General features: G+C 43.8%; 1 protein-coding gene across 7 annotated transcripts in view; it reads left to right on the top strand.

The window, feature by feature from the left end:
• EVC (EvC ciliary complex subunit 1) overlaps positions 1–20,562 on the top strand; it is a 108,199-nt gene that overhangs the window by 66,298 nt on the left and 21,339 nt on the right. For all 7 annotated transcript variants that reach the window (XM_027545012.1, XM_027545009.1, XM_027545011.1 and 4 more), the window contains 3 exons: positions 3,659–3,871; positions 16,273–16,382; positions 20,226–20,436. In XM_027545012.1, coding sequence (XP_027400813.1) covers positions 3,659–3,871; positions 16,273–16,382; positions 20,226–20,436 — 534 coding nt within the window. The remainder of the gene's footprint in view (positions 1–3,658; positions 3,872–16,272; positions 16,383–20,225; positions 20,437–20,562) is intronic.

The raw sequence follows: 20,562 nt of genomic DNA, 5'->3' as shown, positions 1-20,562 counted from the left end.
GGTCCTGTGGGTGAACTAACACAATTTATTTAACCTCCCTTTCACATGTACAGATGAAGCCTCAGTTTCCTCATCTGTAAATTTGTTTCATCAGTTTTGAGAGATTTCTCACCCACCGTCACTTCAAATATGACTTCTGTCTGAACTCTCCCTTCCTTCCTTCAGGGACTCCAGTTAAACATGTGGAACTTTGTTACTGTATCTTTTATCCTTCATCTTCCCCTCCATATTTTCCATCCTTTAGCCTCTCTTTACTTTGTCCTAGATTTTCTCCTGATCTGTCTTCCTGTACGTATTCTCTCTTCAACTGCACCTAAACTGCAGTGAAACCTTTGCATTGGGTTCCTATTATTGGACAGTGTTCTTCAATTCTAGAAGTTCTAATTAAAAAAAAAAAAAAAAACTAGCATTACTTTTTGTAATCGCCAGATCATTGCTTTAAGGTTTAAGAGTGGCTTTTAAAATCAGAAGCATAGTAAGCATCAGCCCTAAAGTCTGTGTACTGTGCTCCCCAGACAGCCTGTGGGTTTGCATGTCTGTTGTTCGTGTAGCTCTTTGGTCATGGTCTTGTCTCCTTGTGTACTCTCCTTGTATTCTCGTCTCCTTGTGAAGAGAAGATGAAGGCTAAAAGAAGATGAAGGCTAAATACTCATGTATTTTTCACTTTATGCCTTATCTCAGATTTGTACATTATTTATAAAAATATTTTCAGGCATACAGTGATGTTCTCCTTCTCCAAAGAAGATTTTTTCCTTTGCTTCTGCCAGATGACTGGGTCTCGAATGATCTAGAATCCCCTTATTTCAAGGCCTAAACTTGAAATACACTGGGCCACCCACATGAACGGACTCCAGGTTGCTGTGTGTTTAAACCTGTCAGATCTGATTTCCTTCCATTTCACTCATGTTTCTGTATTGCAGCTTTTGGGTTCCCAATCCTTGGCGTGGAATGGTTTACCCAGGCCCCAACTCATGGTGAGCCATGAGCTCCACCTTCTGTCCCTTCAACTACCAGAGGCTGTCCAGGGTCCATCAGCTGTGCAGGCATGTCCCTTGGATTGACCTGCTGCTGCTGCTGCTGCTGCTGCTAAGTCTCTTCAGTCGTGTCTGACTCTGTGCGACCCCATAGACGGCAGCCCACTAGGCTCCTCTGTGCCTGGGATTCTCCAGGCAAGAACACTGGAGTGGGTTGCCATTTCCTTCTCCAGTGCATGAAAGTGAAAAGTGAAAGTGAAGTCGCTTACTCGTGCCTGACTCTTAGCGACCCCATGGACTGCAGCCTACCAGGCTCCTCCGCCCGTGGGATTTGCCAGGCAAGAGTACTGCAGTGGGGTGCCATTGCCTTCTCCGTGGATGCCATTGCCTTCTCCGTGGACTGACCTACACCCTGTATATAAATGCAGCCCAAAGGCTGGGCATGCTTCTCTGATGCCATCTTCTCCCAAACCTCAGACCCTACACTCTATACTTCCTTGTTAGCTCTTTGGGACTTTTATGATGGTTTAGTAAACATTTTGTCCAGCTTTTTAAAAACATTCATCCTCAGTGGGAAAAACTTGTTCAAATTACCTGCCTGGCCACTATCAGAAGTAGGATCTCTAAGTCTTCTAAAAGGATGTGGATCCCTTATGCCCCTGTCATGGGCACTTTATTCCAAACAAAGTTCAGTCTGGCCATGAGCTTTTCAGAGCATGGTAGTCATTGAGTTTGGGCTTCCCAAGTGTCTCAGTGGTAAAGAATCCACCTGCCAATGCAGGGGATGCTGGAGACTTGGGTTTGATCCCTGGGTCAGAGAGATCCTCTGGAGGGGGAAATGGCAACCCACGCCAGTATTCTTGCCTGGATAATCCCATGGACAGAGAAGCCTGGGGGCTATAGTCCATGGGGTCACAAAGAGTCAGACATGACTGAGCATGCATGCACGGTCATTGGGTTTAATTAACATGGAGTTAAATTTAACTTATATTCATTGAGCCCACCAAGTATGAGCTAGGTACACCAGATGAGATGCTAAGAATTTTTTTCCAAAAAAAAAAAAAAGAAAAAACAATTATCCTCATACCATACAAGTTAAAAGCATGAGTCCAATAGTCCAGTAGTCAGAATCCACCCTCTACAAATGTCCAGCTACTTCTCTTCTCTGGGTCTTATTTTTCTTGCCTATAAAACAATGGTGATTATAATAGAACATCTACATTGGACTATTGGATGATGATATTATGCAAGAAATGTGTTTATGACACTCTGGCACACAGTAAGAACTCGTAATTATTAACAATTTTAATATTATTACCTGATATTTGCCAGGTACTCTTCTAGGTGCTATAGATGCTAAAGTAATAAGAGGTTTCTTGAGAAACCTCATGGTCTAGTCCATGAAAAGGATAATCAAACAACTAGTTGCCACAAGAAGCCCTGTGGTCAGGAGGCCTCGCAGAAGAGGAGACCTCAAATAGAATTTGGAACACATGTAGGGAATTCCTAGATGGAGAAGGGGGAATGGGCATTCTGCCTCCTGTTGGTGTGTGATTTATTCAGAAACTGCAGTCAGGTGGTTGGTCTGGGAGGATGTGAGACGTAGGTGCAGAGTATGATGCAGCCACTCTCAGGCAGTTGTGGTCCAGGAGGAATGACAGATGAACTGTAGTTTTGATGCCCTGGTGGGGCTAACCAAAAAGCTGCAGGAGCCCAGGGTCAGAAATGCCCTTGTTAGTCTGAGTGGCCCAGGCAAGGCTTCACAGAGAAGGGGTTTTTTCATAGGGGTTTTGCAGGATGAAGAGGAGTCCATTTCAGATGTGCAAGTGCCTGGAGGTGGGGCAAAGTGTAGAGGCTTGCAAAGTATCTGTATAATGAAACATGCAATGAGATGTCATTTATGTGAATGAACAGGCACACCAAAAGCCACGTTTGTGGACATCACATATAGTGAAAGTATAGACATCTAAACTGGAGACAGAGATGCTGAATTCATAGGGATGGCTGATTCTGGGGAGGCTAGGTGGGAGGGGAAAAGAATTACGGAGAGAACTTAAAGGGTTCCAACTTAACCTGCAAGTTTTAGTGTATTTAATCTGGGGGAAAAAAGAAAACTGAATGGTGGATTCAGAATGTTTAATATATTATTATCTATATGCTTTTATTTTTCACAATTAAAAAGATACATTTTTAGAGAGAGAATGGAGTGGGGAAGGTGGGATGAAAGAGCAGAATGGTGAGTAATGAGTCAGGACTGCCTTGAAGCCCTGCTAGGTAATTCTGATTGCAATGGAAAGAGAAGCCCTCCAAGGTATTTGAACCGGAAATGAAAGGGCTGTGCTTCTGCAAATAACTCACCTAAATGTGGAGGATGGAGAGAGGCAGGGAGACCAGGGAGGGGCTGTGAACAGAATCTGGATGGAGGTTTAGAGGAGATGCCAGTGAGTAAGGGCTCACTGGGTCAGGGGGGCAAGTCTGGGGCTTGACTGGGTGCGGGTGAGAGGGCTGGGAGGCAGCCGGTATTTCCCGACTTTGTGTGTGCTTGTGCGCATGCGCATGTGCACACACGCGTGTGATTCGACGGTTCCCTTTGCTGGATTGCCTCTGTGTCTTGTGAGGAGACCTTGGTCCTGCCCAGGGTGAGACCATGACTTGTAACTCCGTCTTGTGGCTCTCGGCTTCAGGAGCTGTACTGCAGCACCATGGAAACGTTCCAGAAGTTCGCGGACATCCTGTTCCTGCAGACGCTCCCCCGTGTAACCGACCTCTCCCAGGCAGAGTGTGAATACCTGAGGCAGGAGGCCCAGGAGAACTCGACTCGGCAGCTGGAGAAGTCGGACCGCTTCCGGAGCCAGCAGTGGAAACTCTTCCAGGATCTCCTAGAGCAGGAAAAGCAGGTGCAGCATTTCGTAAAACTGGGTCTAGAGTCTGCATTTTTCATTAACTTTTGAAGGATAATGAGGCATTTCTTTCACTGAGCATCCCCGAGTGCCTGTGCTGAATGCTTTACCAAGATTCTGGTTGCCAGCCTTTCACAACAGCCGGCCGGGTGGGCTAGGATGGGAGGAAGAGAAGAGAGCAGACCCCTCCTCTCCCAGTGTAAGAAGTCAGGAGATGACGCCCAGAGCCTGTTCTTTAGAACAACAGAAGTAAATGGCAGAAGGTAGTACTTCAAGGGAGTGGACTGAGGTAGGGGTGGGAGGGGCTGCACACAGGGGACTCCTATTTTTCAGTGAAAGTCTATTTCATCATTAAAACCGTATATTGGCCACCTGATGTGAACTGACTCATTGGAAAAGACCTGACGTTGGGACAGATTGAAGGCAGGAGAAGAGGCAACAGACCATGAGACGGTGGATGGCATCACTGACTCAATGGACATGAGTTTGAGCAAACTCCAGAGATAGTGAAGGATGGGGAAGCCTGGTATGCTGCAGTCCATGGGGTCGCAAAGAGTCAGACACGACTGAGCGACTGAACAACAACAATATGTGTTGTAGGCAGAATAATGCCCCCACATCCTAATCCCCAGAACCTGTGAATATGTTACCTAACAGGGCAAAGGGGACCTTGCAGATGCAATTAAATTAAGGATTTGGGGACATGACGTTTATTCTGAATTATCTGAGTGGCCAGTGTAATCACAAGGATCCTTTTAAGAGGGAAGGAAGAGGGTCAGTGTCAGAGGAGATGTGATGTCCTGGGCAGAGGGTAGAAGGATGTGGGCATCAGCCAAGGAATGGGAGCGCCCTCAAGGAGCTGGAAAAGGCAAGGAACAGATTTCACCCCTACCCCAGAGCCTCCAGAAGGAAAACAGTCCTGTTCCTTTCATTCCAGACTCACCTCCAGAACAGTAAGGTACTAAATTTGTTTGAAGCCACAGATTTGTGGTGCTGTGTTACAACAGCCATAGAAAGCTAATATACATCAGTTTTATTTTTAAAAAATTAAAACTGTCAGATTTTCAAATGTGACACTTGAAAATGCCCCAATTTCCCTTCTCTCTTGCTTTCCTGCATGCTAGAGGCTGCAAAACTAACATGCTCAGTATCCCAGTTTCTAGAAGTGGCCTCATTGACGGAGTTCTAGCCTATGAGACAAGGTGCAATACCTGCAGGGAGCTTCTGTTCACTAATACAATGGTCACGTGTTGCTAAGAAACATCTTCCTCTTTAGCATTTCCTGTTCTTCCTGCCCAAAGCAGTTACAGGAGGACTGGAGGACCGCTGGCCTTCCTTTGACTTAGAGACGAGATGAAGGAGGGTGGGGCAGAGAGGTGGACTGTCCCAGCCCCGGACTGCCCACCCCTAGGTGCTTGTTATGAGAAACACCATGTCTTTTCCCGTTGAGTGTTCAGTTAGTCACAAAAAGCCCTCAATGTATGTATCTGATAGAAATTTTCTAAAGAAAATAAGGTGAGCTGTCCAAACTACCAAAAAGTAAATGGAAGCACCATACAAACACAGGGCCTTTCCCTGTGGGTGGGCACAGGTCTAGCTACCTGCCTGTCCAGTTAATTAGATCTCCTTCTAATAAATTTCAGTCTGCCATCAGCTTCATCTGTTGTCCTATGACCAGTAGTCGTCTCCTGCATATGTGGCTGGTAGGTCCTAAAGGGCAGTAGCCCTGATTTTCTTAACTTCCTTATTCAAAACCCACTAGCTGGGAGAAAACTTCGCTGCATTTCCAGGGGTAATATGCAGCTTTGGAAATTGGCACAGGATCACCAGGGGATGTACAAGAAGCTGAATTCCTCTAATTCATACCAATCCCGGATCCCAGGCCATATCATTTGCCATCTCTGGGGAAACGGGGAAACCTGGGCCTCAGTGGTTTGGAAAGCTCACCAGATGAATCTAAAGTGCCTCTGATGTTGGCTCCCCAAGTGGGGGGTCAGGCCTTTTAAGGACGATTGTGGTTTGCAGACAGTCTTCTAACCTTGGAAGCTGAATGCCTGCATTTGAAGCAGAGTAGCCCCATTAATGGGCTCCCCTGGTGGCTCAGTGGTAAAGAATCCACCTGCCAATGAAGGAGGTGCTGGAGAAATGGATTCGATCCCTGGGTCGGGAAGGTTCCCTGGAGAAGGGCATAGCAACTCACTCCAGCATTCTTGCCTAGAGACAGAGGAACTTGGCGGGCTATGGTCCATAGGGTCTAAAAGAGTCAAACACGACTGAAGCGACTTGGCACGCATGCACACAACCCCATTAATGGGCTTCCCTGGTGGCTCAGTGGTAAAGAAATCCGCCTGCCAACACAGGAGATGCAGGTTCAGTCCCTGGGTCAGGAAGATCCCCTGGAGAAGGAAATGGCAACCCACTCTAGTATTCTTGCCTGGAGAATCCCACGGACAGAGGAGCCTGGCGGGCTACAGTCCATGGGGTCACAAAAGAGTTGGATGTGACTTAGCGACTAAACAACAGCAATGGCATTAATGGCCTGAGTGACTTTAGCCAGTTAGCTGACCTCCCACAACTCTGTGATTTTGTGCAACTTACTGAATTTCTCTGAATCTCAGCTTTCATGTGAAAAATATGGATCAAAATACCCTACGTGGTTGCTGCAAGATAACACAGGCAAATGCAGGCTAAAACCCTTTGCACTATATCTGTTTAATCACTTTATAACATTGATATTGAAAAAAATCCAGAATTTCAGTTCTGATAAATTATTAGGCAAAGGCTCATGATTCATCCAAAAACCTCCAGTTATGAGTCTTTTATTTTAAGTAGATATCAGACAGTACCTAGATTCTGGGTTTTATTTTTTATTCATGTACTTTGTGAGCATATGCACATATATGAAATTTCCTGTGCTTGTGCGGAAGTATTTTGAGAGGAGTTTTGCATGCAAGAAGCAAACAGGAGGGTTAATGACCTCATCAACTGATTAAATAAGTATGACCCAAGACTGCTTTCTCAAAGTGTGTATGTCAAAATTAATTTACTGATTGATTGTCTAATTGCCTTGAATTACCATAAGATATTTAGGGATCCATATTCTCTCCTGCTTTCCATATTTCCTTGTTGATGATGAAAATAAGAGATGAACTTTCTGTGGTCGAGATGAATATTTAGTCATGAGAAGAAAAGGACTGACAAAACTCTTCATGGAAAATCAAACACACACCCAGACTATATTTTCCACCTATTTTCCTAGGTAAAAGATCTTGGTGATTTCATACCCCATTGCTCAGGGAAATTGTTAAATATTGTGGATTTTGTTAGTTACACAATTGGAATAGGATGTAGAATCAGTTCAGTTCAGTTCAGTTGCTCAGTCGTGTCCGACTCTTTGCGACCCCATGAATCGCGGCACGCCAGGCCTCCCTGTCCATCACCAACTCCCGGAGTTCACCCAAACTCATGTGCATCAAGTCGGTAGTGCCATCCAGCCATCTCATCCTCTGTCGTCCCTTTCTCCTCCTGCCCTCAGTCAGGGTCTTTTCCCAGCATCAGGGTCTTTTCCAATGAGTCAGCTCTTCACATGATGTGGCCAAAGTTTTGGAGTTTCAGCCTCAGCATCAGTCCTTACAATGAACACCCAGGACTGGTCTCCTTTAAGATGAATTGGTTGGATCTCCTTGCAGTCCAAGGGACTCTCAAGAGTCTTCTCCAACGCCACAGTTCAAAAGCATCAATTCTTCGGCACTCAGATTTCTTCACAGTCCAACTCTCACATCCACACATGACCACAGGAAAAACCATAGCCTTGACTAGATGGACCTTTGTTGGCAAAGTAATGTCTCTGCTTTTTAATATGCTCTCTAGGTTGGTCATAACTTTCCTTCCAAGGAGTAAATGTCTTTTTATTTCATGGCTGCAGTCACCACCTGCAGTGATTTTGGAGCCCAAAAAAATAAAGTCTGACACTGTTTCCACTGTTTCCCCATCTATTTCCCATGAAGTGATGGGACCAGATGCCATGATCTTCGTTTTCTGAATGTTGAGCTTTAAGCCAACTTTTTCACTCTCCTCTTTCACATTCATCAAGAGGCTTTTTAGTTCCTCTTCACTTTCTGCCATAAGGGTAGTATCATCTGTATATCTGAGGTTATTGATATTTCTCCCTGCAATCTTGATTCCAGCTTGTGCTTCTTCCAGCCCAGCGTTTCTCATGATGTACTCTGCATAGAAGTTAAATAAACAGGGTGACAATATACAGCCTTGATGTACTCCTTTTCCTATTTGGAACCAGTCTGTTTTTCCATGTCCAGTTCTAACTGTTGCTTCCTGACCTGCATATAGGTTTCTCAAGAGGCAGGTCAGATGATCTGGTATGCCCATCTCTTTCAGAATTTTCCACAGTTTATTGTGATCCACATAGTCAAAGGCTTTGGCATAGTCAATAAAGCAGAAATAGATGTTTTTCTGGAAGTCTCTTGCTTTTTCCATGACCCAGCAGATGTTGGCAATTTGATCTCTGGTCCCTCTGCCTTTTCTAAAACCAGCTTGAACATCTGGAAGTTCACGGTTCACGTATTGCTGAAGCCTGGCTTGGAGAATTTTGAGCATTACTTTACTAGCGTGTGAGATGAGTGCAATTGTGCAGTAGTTTGAGCATTCTTTGGCATTGTCTTTCTTTGGGATTGGAATGAAAACTGATCTTTTCCAGTCCTGTGGCCACTGCTGAGTTCTCCAAATTTGCTGGCATATTGAGTGCAGCACTTTCATAGCATCATCTTTCAGGATTTGAAATAGCTCAACTGGAATTCCATCACCTCCACTAGCTTTGTTTGTAGTGATGCTTTCTAAGGCCCACTTGACTTCACATTCCAGGATGTCTGGCTCCAGGTGAGTCATCACACCATCATGATTATCTGGGTCGTGAAGATCTTTTTTGTACAGTTCTTCTGTGTATTCTTGCCACCTCTTCTTAATATCTTCTGCTTCTGTTAGGTCCATACCATTTCTGTCCTTTATCGAGCCCATCTTTGCATGAAATGTTCTCTTGGTATCTCTAATTTTCTTGAAGAGATCTCTAGTCTTTCCCATTCTGTTGTTTTCCTCTATTTCTTTGCATTAATTGCTGAGGAAGGCTTTATTATCTCTCCTTGCTATTCTTTGGACCTCTGCATTCAAATGGATATCTTTCCTTTTCTCCTTTGCTTTTCACTTCTCTTCTTCTCACAGCTATTTGTAAGGCCTCCCCAGACAGCCATTTTGCTTTTTTGCATTTCTTTTCCATAGGGATGGTCTTGATCCCTGTCTCCTGTACAATGTCACAAACCTCATTCCATAGTTCATCAGGTACTCTGTCTATCAGATCTAGTCCCCTAAATCTATTTCTCACTTCCACTGTATAATCATAAGGGATTTGATTTAGGTCATACCTGAATGGTCTAGTGGTTTTCCCTACTTTCTTCAATTTAAGTCTGAATTTGGCAATAAGGAGTTCATGATCTGAGCCACAGTCAGCTTCCAGTCTTGTTTTTGTTGACTGTATAGAGCTTCTCCATCTTTGGCTGCAAAGAATATAATCAATCTGATTTCGGTGTTGACCATCTGGTGATGTCCATGTGTAGAGTCCTCTCTTGTGTTGTTGGAAGAGGGTGTTTGCTATGACCAGTGCGTTCTCTTAGCAAAACTCTATTAGCCTTTGCCCTGCTTCATTCCGTATTCCAAGGCCAAATTTGCCTGTTACTCCAGGTGTTTCTTAACTTCCTACTTTTGCATTCCAGTCCCCTATAATGAAAAGGACATCTTTTTTGGGTGTTAGTTCTAAAAGGTCTTGTAGGTCTTCACAGAACCATTCAATTTCAGCTTCTTCAGCATTACTGGTTGGGGCATAGGCTTGGATTACTATGATATTGAATGGTTTGCCTTGGAAATGAACAGAGATCATTCTGTTGTTTTTGAGATTGCATCCAAGTACTGCATTTCAGACTTTTGTTGACCATGATGGCTACTCCATTTCTTCTGAGGGATTCCTGCCCACAGTAGTGGATATAATGGTCATCTGAGTTAAATTCACCCATTCCAGTCCGTTTTAGTTCGCTGATCCCTAGAATGTCGACGTTCACTCTTGCCATCTCCTGTTTGACCACTTCCAATTTCCCTTGATTCATGGACCTAACATTCCAGGTTCCTATGCAATATTGCTCTTTACAGTATCAGACCTTGCTTCTATCACCAGTCACATCCACAACTGGGTATTGTTCTTGCTTTGGCTCCATCCCTTCATTCTTTCTGGAGTTATTTCTCCACTGATCTCCAGTAGCATATTTGGCACCTACCGACCTGGGGAGTTCCTGTTTCAGTATCCTATCATTTTGCCTTTTCATACTGTTCATGAGGTTCTCAAGGCAAGAATACTGAAGTGGTTTGCCAATCCCTTCTCCAGTGGACCACATTCTGTCAGACCTCTCCACCATGACCTATCCATGTTGGGTGGCCCCACACGGCATGGCTTAGCTTCACTGAGTTAGACAAGGCTGTGGTCCATGTGACCAGATTGGCTAATTTTCTGTGATTATGGTTTCAGTGTGTCTTCCCTCTGATGCCCTCTGATGCCCTCTCCGTGTTACTTGGGTTTCTCTTACATTGGATGTGGGGTATCTCTTCACGGCTGCTCTAGCCAAGCGCAGCCACTGCTCCTGAGGTCCCCCCTCCTGACCTTGAATGTGGAGTAGCTCCTCTCAGCCCTCCTGTGCCTGCACAGCCACTGCTCCTTGAACGTGGGGTTGCTCCTCTCGGCCGCCGCCCCTAATCTAGTGGTCCTCAAAGTGTGATCCATTCTAATGCAGGTGTGTAGGCTTCTCCTCAGTCTGCTGGGACATCCCCTCAAAGATTTCCTCATCCTAATTCCCAAAAGCTATGAATGTTACTTTATATGGCAAAGGGACTTTGCAGATGGGAAGTAAGTTAAGAACCTTGAAACGGGGAGATTATCCTGATTGTGCAGGTGGACCTAAGGTAATTGTTGCTGTGGGGTGCATCATTTGCAAATACCTCCCATTCAGTGGGCAGCCTTTCCATTTTGTTGATAGTTTCCTTCAGTGTGCAAAATCTTTTTAGTTTCATTTAGTCCCATTTGCTCATTTTTGCTTTCATTTCCTTTGCCTGAGGAGACATGAGTGGGTGGTCATGCTCAGTCATGTCTGACCCTTTGCGACCCCATGGACCATAGTCTCCCAGGCTTCTCTGTCTGTGGAATTTTCCAAGCAAGTATACTAGACTGGGTTGCCATTTCCTCCTCCGGGAGATCGTCCCAACCCAGGGATTGAACCCAAGTCTCCTGGTTGAGAGGTAGATTCTTTAACACTGAGCCACCTGGGAAGCCCCCTGAGGAGACATATCCAAAAAATATTACTAAGACTACTGGTGAGTGAGGCTGGTCTAGCAGCTAGTACGGGGCCACCGGTTGGTGGGCAGGGTCAGGTCCTGGGCCAGCTAGAGGCTCTACGGGTCCTAAGGCAGTTGGCTTGCTGGTGGGAGGGCTTGTGTCCTTGCCTGGCCAGCTGCTTCACCTGAGGTGCCCCAGCACTGGTGCTGACAGGCTGGTGGGCGAGGCTGGACCCCTGTGCTAATAAGCCAGAGTGGGGATTCAGAAAGAGTGCTTCTAAGCACGTGTCCTCATGGTAGAAAGTGTTAGTTGCTCAGTCGTGTCTGACTCTCTGCAACCCCATGGACTGTAGCCTACTGGGCTCCTCCATCCGTGAGATTCTCCAGGCAAGAATCCTGGAGTGAGTTGCCATTTCCTTCTCCACGAACCTGGGTCTCCTGCATTGCAGACAAATTCTTCACCGCTTTCGAGGTAGAAAGAGCTCCCCCAAATGGCTGCACCCGTGCTTCTGTCCCCAGATGGAGCTCTGGTTGCCTCCTGCCTCTCTGGCAGGCTCTTTAATATCAACAGGTGGATCTGACCCAGGGTTCTTTCAAATGACTACTTCTGCCCTGGATCCTGGACCTTGTGAGATTTTGTGTGCAGCCTTTGAGGATGGATCTGTTTCCCATGATCATTTGGCTCTCCCGAATATAAGCCCTGCAGATCTTCAAAGCCAAACGTTCTTAGGGTTCATCTTCGTAGTTCAGGACCCCTGGGCTGGGGAGCTTTGGACCCCTCACTGTGTGGGGAGAACCAATGCAATAGTAATTATCCTCCCGTTTGAGGATCCCCCCACCTGTAATTATGGGACGTGAGTATACGCTGACCTGATCCTTTTGACCCTTCTCATTGTGGTTTCTTCTTTTTTTTAATCTGGCAATTTTTCAATTGGAATATAACTGCATTACAATGCTGTCTTAGTTTCTGCTGTACGATAATGTGAATCAGCCATATAGGTATTCATATATCTCCTCCCTTTGAGCCTTCCACCCCCCTCCCCATTCCACCCCTCTAGGTCATCACAGCTGAGCTCCGTGTGCTGTACAGGAACTTCCCATTCATCTTTATACAATTGGTTGTAGACTTTTTTCTGCTGCTCTTCAGGTCATTCTCATCAATAGGTGCTCTGTGAATAGTTGTAACTTCGATGTGCCAGTGGGAGGAGGTGAGCTCAGTGTCTTCCTATTCTGCCATCTTGACCCCTCCCTGCTCCAGAAGGAACATATATCCCATTCATTTTCAAGATACAGATTTACTCACATTTTAACATCTCTAAAACCGAGATCTTCTTAATTTACTTGGCAGTGATTTTTCTCTCTGCATGGGACCTAAAATAACTGCATTTCATAACCACTGGCACATTAGACTTGATAAAAGATACTATGTCACATCAATTCATTTCTCCGCTCATTTCATGCAGCGTAAAAACCAGAGTCCTTATTTTGCCCTGCACAGCCCCATGTGTCAGGAGCTGACCTCCTCCCTCTCTCTCCTCCCTGTCTCCCCTCTCACTCCACCCTAGCCTCCCTGGTATCCTTGCATGCCTCTAGCTCCCCAGCGTTCCTGACTCATTTGTCCTGCTTAAGGACTTTCTCCCAAGCCGCCTTCACCCCAAGACCCTCTCTGACTGTGCTTTTAAACCTGCAGTGCCTCCCTCCCCGTAGCACACCAGTGACTTCACCTCCTGGCTCACTTATAAACCCACCTCCTTTATAGGAGGGCTTCCCTGGTGGCTCAGATGGTAAAGAGTCTGGCTGCAGTATGGGAGACTTGGGTTCGAGCCCTGGGTTGAGAAGATCCCTTGGAGAAGGAAATGGCAACTCACTCCAGTATTCTTGCCTGGAAAATCCCGTGGATAGAGGAGCCTGATGGGCTACAGTCCATGGAGTTGCAAAGAGTCAGACACGACTGAGCAGCTTCACTTTCTTTCTTTTCCTTTATAGGAAAATGTTCCAAAACCCCCAACACATACCAGGCATGTGCTGACTGTTGGTTCCTTTTCCCTTTCTCTCCTTAGTAGATGAAACTTTGAAACAACAGTAACCATATTGGAAACCACAAATGACCCAGTAGCACTTAACAGGTTCAACACTCTAGCCCAGGGAAGCAGCTCTTTGCTTCTAAATTCAAACATTTATGAACTTGCCTTCAACAATATTAAAGAAATGGTGTGACCACTTTGGGCACCGTCTGCTTGGATGATCTGTGTACTCTTGGCCATCTTTGGATCCTGTTACTAGCTTTATCTGTCTTCTCTAAATGCACATCAAAGACCCCCATGTACTTTAGTGACAATGTTAATATATTTTTTAGGGAATCTAGACTGTGTTGAATTTTCTAGAGTGTTCTGGTTTCCGAAGCACTTTGACAGGTTATTGTAGAGTTCTCACAAAACACATCAGAGACTGGCTTTAACAAACAATTCTGGGTAACGCAGTGTGATTTTGTGTGATTAAGTATAAGTGTTTTAAATTACGAGGCCCAGAGAACTGAAGCCTAAGCTGCTTACTCACATTCAAAGCCTCTGTGAAAGTGTTAGTCGCTCAGTCATGGTTGACTCTTTGCGACCCCATGGACTGTATCCTGCCAGGCTTCTCTGCGCATGGGATTCTCTAGGCAAGAACACTGGAGTGGGTTGCCATTTCCTTCTCCAGTGGATCTTCCTGACCCACGGATCGAACCCAGGTCTCCTGCACTGCAGGCTGAGTCACCAGAGAAGCCTCTGTGCTTTGTCTCTGTTCTGCATGCAGAACATCTCCAGAAAAACACTCCAGATGCAGGGGAAGTGAAAGAGTCTCACCTTAAAGACAGAGCCCTTGGTGTAACACGGGCTAGCTGCATGTTTCTAAGTGCTTGTGTCTCCTGGTGATGTGAGTGAGCTAGGGAGGTGCATGGTGGACCTAGGAAATATTTGAGCCTTGGAGACAGACAGACTTAGATCTGAGTTTCTGCTATTCTTTAGAGCATCACTTGTGTGGCCTTGGACCTCACAAGGTTTTCACAGACAAAGCCACACTGAAGATGAGCTAACATCCAGAATTACGAAACACACAGGGGACAATCTGCCATAAGTGAGAGCCAGCACATACAGCAAGCACCAAGTTTAGACCACAAGCGCCAGGAAATCCAGATGAAGAGACTATTAGAGAGCACTTATAAAGGAAGTATGTTTGAAACAATAAGAAAAAAAAAAAAAAACAAGAGGAATTACTAGCATAAAAACAAGACATGATATAAAAAGATGACATTTAAAAACTACATACTTTTGTGAATGAAAATTGTAATCACGAAGACAGAAATTTAATGGATGAGTTAAATATCAAATTCAGTATTGTTGAAGACACAATGTGTGAACTAGGAGATAAAGGTGAGAAAGTAGTTCAGAATATGACATGGAGGGCTAAAGAGATGGAAAATATGAGAGGTTAGGAGGCATGGGCAGAGAAGGCAATGGCACGCCACTCCAGTACTCTTGGCCTGGAAAATCCCATGGACGGAGGAGCCTGGTAGGCTGCAGTCCATGGGGTCACTAAGAGTCAGACACAACTGAGCGACTTCACTTTCACTTTTCACTTTCATTCATTGGAGAAGGAAATGGCAACCCACTCCAGTGTTCTTGCCTGGAGAATCCCAGGGACGGGGGAGCCTGGTGGGCTGCTGTCTATGGGGTCACACAGAGTCAGACACGACTGAAGTGACTTAGCAGCAGCAGGAGGCATGGGAATAGAATGTGAAAGTCCTAGGGGGGACTTCCTTAGTGTTCCAGGAATTCTAGGAGAGAATGAAAGAGAGATAATATTGAAGCTGATAATGGATAAGAAATTTTCAGAAGTGCTGACAGTCATGAATCCTATGGTAAAAGAAATGTTGATTAACTTTGGATTTGTGAAATCAGGAATATATGTTAAAATTTCTAAATGTAGATAGAATAGAAATAGAATAAGTAACTTTCAAAGCAGTAGAGGAGAACAGTAGTGAGATCATAAAGATCCCCTTTAGAATAAAAACTATAGGGTGCCTAAAAATAAATCTGACCAGTGTTTATAAGAGCTTAATGGAGAAGACTTCCCTGTAGCTCAAACAGTAAAGAATCTGCCTGCGAAGCAGGAGACCAGGGTTCGATACCTGGGTTGGGAAGTTCCTCTGGAGAAGGGAATGGCAATCCACTCCAGTATTCTTGCCTGGATAATTCCATGGACAGAGAAGCCTGGCGGACTACAGTTCATGGGGTCGCAAAGAGTCAGACATAACTGAGTGACTGACACAGTCCAGTGGAGAAGTTTATAAAATGTTTTTGAAGGGAATTAAAGAATTGAGAAAAAGGCTTTGTTCTTGGATAGGAAAATTCAATTTCTACAAATAAGTCTATGAATTCAATCTAATTACAAAATGAATCCCCAAAAAGCTATTTCCCAAACTTGATATACAGACCCTAAAATTCATATGTGAAGAAAAGGAACCAAGAATAGCAAGACAGTTTTGTACAAAACAATATGGGGAGACGTGCTCTAGCAGCTATGAACTCTTGTTATAAATTGCAGAACTTCAAGTGTGATGTCTTGGTACAGACAGACCCGCAGAATTAAATAAAGAGCCTGGAACGAGATTCATGTGCATATGGAAACTCTGTCAGACAAAATGTCATGACAGGCCAGTCATAAGAAGATAAATTATATAAGAAATGGTGCTGGGACAATTCCTGGAGTAGGAAATGACAACTCACTCCAGTATTCTTGCCTGGAAAACTTCATGGACAGAGGAACCTGGTGGGCTACAGCCCTTGGTGGGCTACAGCCCTTGGGGTTACACAGAGTCAGACATGCCTGAAGTGACTTAGCACATAGGAGAAAAATAATTAAATCAAAAGAGAAAGGGATTTTTAAAAATAAGAAACAAAAAGTATGCTCTGACAAAGCAATGATGGATGAAATGAACTTGAGCTCGACCCCTGTCCCTCTGCTGTGGGCTTTAGGTGTGGATGGAGGAGGACGCACTGTCCACTCTGCTGCAGGCACACCTGAGGGATGACCATGAGAACATCATCCACCGAGTCCTGGGCCAGCTCGGCAGCCTCAGTGAAGAGTGAGTACAACTTCGTGTAGGCTGGGGGCCTCCTGTCCGGTGTGATACTCCACGCTAGCCTCCGTGTCCTCATCTGTAAGTTAATTCCCACCCCCTGGGCTCCCTTACAGTGTGGTTTGGAGAACAACCAAATTGTGAACATAAATATGAAACACCGTGATAGCAGAGTGCCATGTATGAAAGGTTGAAGTCAGACCTGGTGTGGGCACAGGAACTGTTCTTACCCTCAATTTTCTCATCCATAAAATGGGGCTAACAATACCTACTTCATAGAGTTGTCTTTCATAGAAACTTTTAAAACACCTTTTGTGAGGTATAGTTTGCATACATTATTTTTAAGAGTACAATTCAATGATTTTTAGTTAATTTTAAAAGTTCTGCACCCATCACCACGATCCAATTGTAAAACACTTCCACCACTCCAAAAAAGACCACTTGTGCCCATTTTCAGTCATTCCCCATTTATTAACAAATTTTATATTTTAAAATATTCTTTATATACTTATTAATGTGGTATCACTTTTTCAGCTTCCTGAAAAATATTTCTTTTTCTTTATTTTACATAAGAAAAATTATTTAGATATAGCTAATTTTCTAGTTGCCCAGTCTTTTCCAGGAAATTATTTTGTGTATATATCAAGAAGCATGTGGATAGCTGTATTGTTAGATAATACAAAGGAGGTATCAGGAGATGGAAACAAGTAGGGAGAATTTGGTGAGTAAGTTAAGGACAGTAGTGAGCAATTGGAAGATTTATCTAGTCTCAAAAACTATATCTTTTAATAGTACCAATATTTAGTCCATTTATATTTAATGTAAAACTTTATGGTAATATATTTGAATTTTTAATCTATCTCCTTTCTGTTTGTTTTATCTTTTTCCAATCTGCTCTATGTTCCTTTTCCTCTCCTCTCTTACCTTCTTTTGGTTTAGGTGTTTTATTATTTTCTGTTTTCTCTCTCTAATTTAGTTATTAGTTATGTATTATATATATATACTATATAGATAATATATAGTATATATATATAATATATAGTATATACATACTATACATAGTAATATATAGTATATATGTTATATACTAATAATTTAGCTTATTAGTTATATATTCTTTTACTGTGATTTTAATGATTCAGAGATTTTGAATTGCATCCTTTGTGTGCCAAAATATAGCATACATTAATATGTTCCTTCTTTCAAGACAGTAGAATGCTTTATTTCCATTCATTTCTCTCTCACAGAGGAAAAATGCTTTTCTTATTGGGCATTTTACATGAAGAATCTGCCTGCAATGCAGGAGACCTGGGTTTGACCCGTGCGTTAGGAAGATCCCCTGGAGAAGGGAAAGGCTACCCACTCCAGTATTCCAGCCTAGAGAATTCCATGAACTGCAGTCCATGGGGCTGCAAAAAGTTGAACATGAGTGAGAGACTTTCACTTTCACTTTCTTTATACATTTGCAGCTCCACAAGATACTGTTTTTGGTTTGTGCAGTCAATATTCATTTAGATTTACACTTTATGATGCTCTTGATTCTTTCCTGCATCTTTAAGTGTCCACCTAGGAGTATTTCTCTTTGCATGAAGATTCTGTTTATTTTAGATTTGCTACTGACAAATTTTCTTAGATTTTGTTTGTCTGAAAATGTCTGTCTTCACTTTTGAGGGATGTTTTCATTGGGTGTAAAATCCTGGTTTAGCTGTCTTTTAAATTCTTTTAAAGAAATCTTTTGTTTCTGATTTCAGTTGTTTCTGATTGCTTTTAAGATTTTCTTTTGTTCTTTGGTTTTCATCAGTTTATTATAATATGCCTAAACATGGATGTGGGTTTTTGTGCATTTCCTGTTTGTTTTTACTAAATCTGTAGTGATTCTTGAATCTGTAATTTGCTATCATTAATCAGTTTTTTAAAATTCTGAATCTTTATCTCTTTAAATATTCCTTCTGCTTATTCTCTTCCTACTCTTCCTGGGAATGCAATTTAATGTCTATTAGATTTTTTTACCTTAGGTTATTTGTCTCTTACATGCTATTCTATATTTTTGTTCCTTGTAGTTCAGTCTAGATAACTTGTTTTGACTCTCTTCCCCTTCACACTCTCCTCAGGTGTGTCTTATCTGCTGTTCAATCCATCTGCTGAATTCTTAATGCTGGTTACTGTGTTTTTAGTTCTAGAATTTCCACTTTATTTTTGTCATAGTTTCCAGTTATCTGCTCAGATTCATCTTATCATTTAATTTCCTGAACATATTCATTATAGCTGACTATTTTAATATCCAGTATCTTGTGGGTATGTTTCTGTTGTCTGTTTTTTTTTTTTTTTCCTTTATTTTTGGTCAGTTCTTATCTGTTTGCAAGTCTGGTTATTTTTATTGAATGCTAGACAGTGTTATTAAAAAATCATAGTAATAATTTAGGACTTTGAATGATGGGATCTTCCTCCAGACAGGATTTATCTTACTTCCAGCAGGGATTTCAGACAGTGGCAGATCAACCACTCCATGGGTGAATTTAGCTGATTCAAAATTAGGTCTTTACGAGGGGTGATTCCTTATTCTTAGGAGTGTTTGCTGGTTCTCTCCTCCTTGGTAAACTGACTGACAGTTTTCTGTTCAACTTTTCAGGCTGTAAGAAAACACCTCAAGTTAGAAAACCAAATGTTGAGCCTCTCTAAACCAGTTTCCTACTTAACTCATTGAGATAGGAACTCAAAAATAGTTCATGACTTCAGTTCTGAATGTGTTAATTTTGAGAGTCATGTAAGAAATTTGAGTGGATATGTACTGAAGGCAACTGTATATATGCATCTGAAACTTGAGGCAGAATGTGATAAAGTTAAAAAGGTTAATCAAAGGACAGATGACTGACTATAACTCAAGTGTGCACCCACATCTAAAAGGATGGGCAGCAGAAGATGGGATAATTTTAACCTGTTGCTTCTGGAAAGGTTCCCTGTGGGGCATGACTATTTGGGGTGTTTCTTAGTGGGTCAGTGTATTAGTCAGGATTCTCCAAACAGAAGCAATAGAAGATATAGTATAGGTGATACAGGTAAAGATACAGGTGGGCTTCCCAGGTGGGCTTCCCAGGTGGGCTTCCCAGGTGGCGCTAGTGGTAAAGAGCTTCCCTGCCGATACAGGAGACATAGGAGGCACGAGTTCAGTCCCTAGGTCGGGAAGATCCCCTGGAGGAGGGTGTGGCAACCCACTCTAGTATTCTTGCCTGCAGAATCCAATGGACACAGGAGCCTGGAGGGCCACAGTCCATAGAGTTGCAAAGGGTCAGACACAACGGAAGCAACTTAGCATGCATGCATAGGTACAGATATAGAGAAGTTGAGAAGTCACAGGATCCACGGTAGGCAAGCCAGAGACTCAGGAGAACCAATATGTAATTTCAGTCCCAAGTTCAAAGGCCTGAGAACTCAGGGGCTAATGGTGTGATGTCCAGTTTGACGGTCAGCAGTTCCAAGACCCAGGAAAAGCCAATGTTCCAGTTTAAGTACAAAGAGAAGGAAGTACAAAGGAAAACCATGTCCCACTCAAGGCAGTCAGGCAGGAGGAGTTACCCCTTACTTGTGGTTAAGTGGGCCTTTTCGTCTCTTCACACCTTCAACTGATTGGACAAGGCCCACCCACTTTAGGGAGAACCATCTGCTTTACTCATTTATTCAAATATTAATCTCATCCAGAAACACCCTCACAGCAGCTCTCAGAATGATATTGGATCAGCTGTCCATTCAGCCCATGGCCCAGCCAAGCTCACACATAAAATTAACCACCACACTCTGTTGCCAGGAACACTCACCCCCCCCGCCCTAACCTCCTCCCCACTGTCTCCAAAGGTCCACTCAGTGCATCCTGCAGGGGCACGGACTGCTCCTGCATTCAGCTCTCCGGAGGCTGGCTCTCCGCGGCAGTGCCATCACCACCCTGGCCCAGATGAGGCTGTCCGGGAAGAAAAGCCTTCTCCAGGAGCTGCGGGAGCAACACGCCCTGGAGCAGGGCTCCTCCCAGTGTCTGGATGAGCACCAGTGGCAACTGCTCAGAGCCCTGGTAAGACCGTGCCTCAGCCCCTGCCCCACCCAGAGCAGGAGTACCGCTTCCTTGGCTTCCAGGTTCCAGTCTGGTTTAGTCAAAGCCCCAATCCTGGGGACTTCTCTGGCTAAGATTCCTTGCTCC

Source organism: Bos indicus x Bos taurus, chromosome 6 (genome assembly GCF_003369695.1).
Source record: "Bos indicus x Bos taurus breed Angus x Brahman F1 hybrid chromosome 6, Bos_hybrid_MaternalHap_v2.0, whole genome shotgun sequence".
Lineage (NCBI taxonomy): Eukaryota > Metazoa > Chordata > Mammalia > Artiodactyla > Bovidae > Bos > Bos indicus x Bos taurus.
This window is presented reverse-complemented; position numbering and strand designations above follow the sequence as displayed.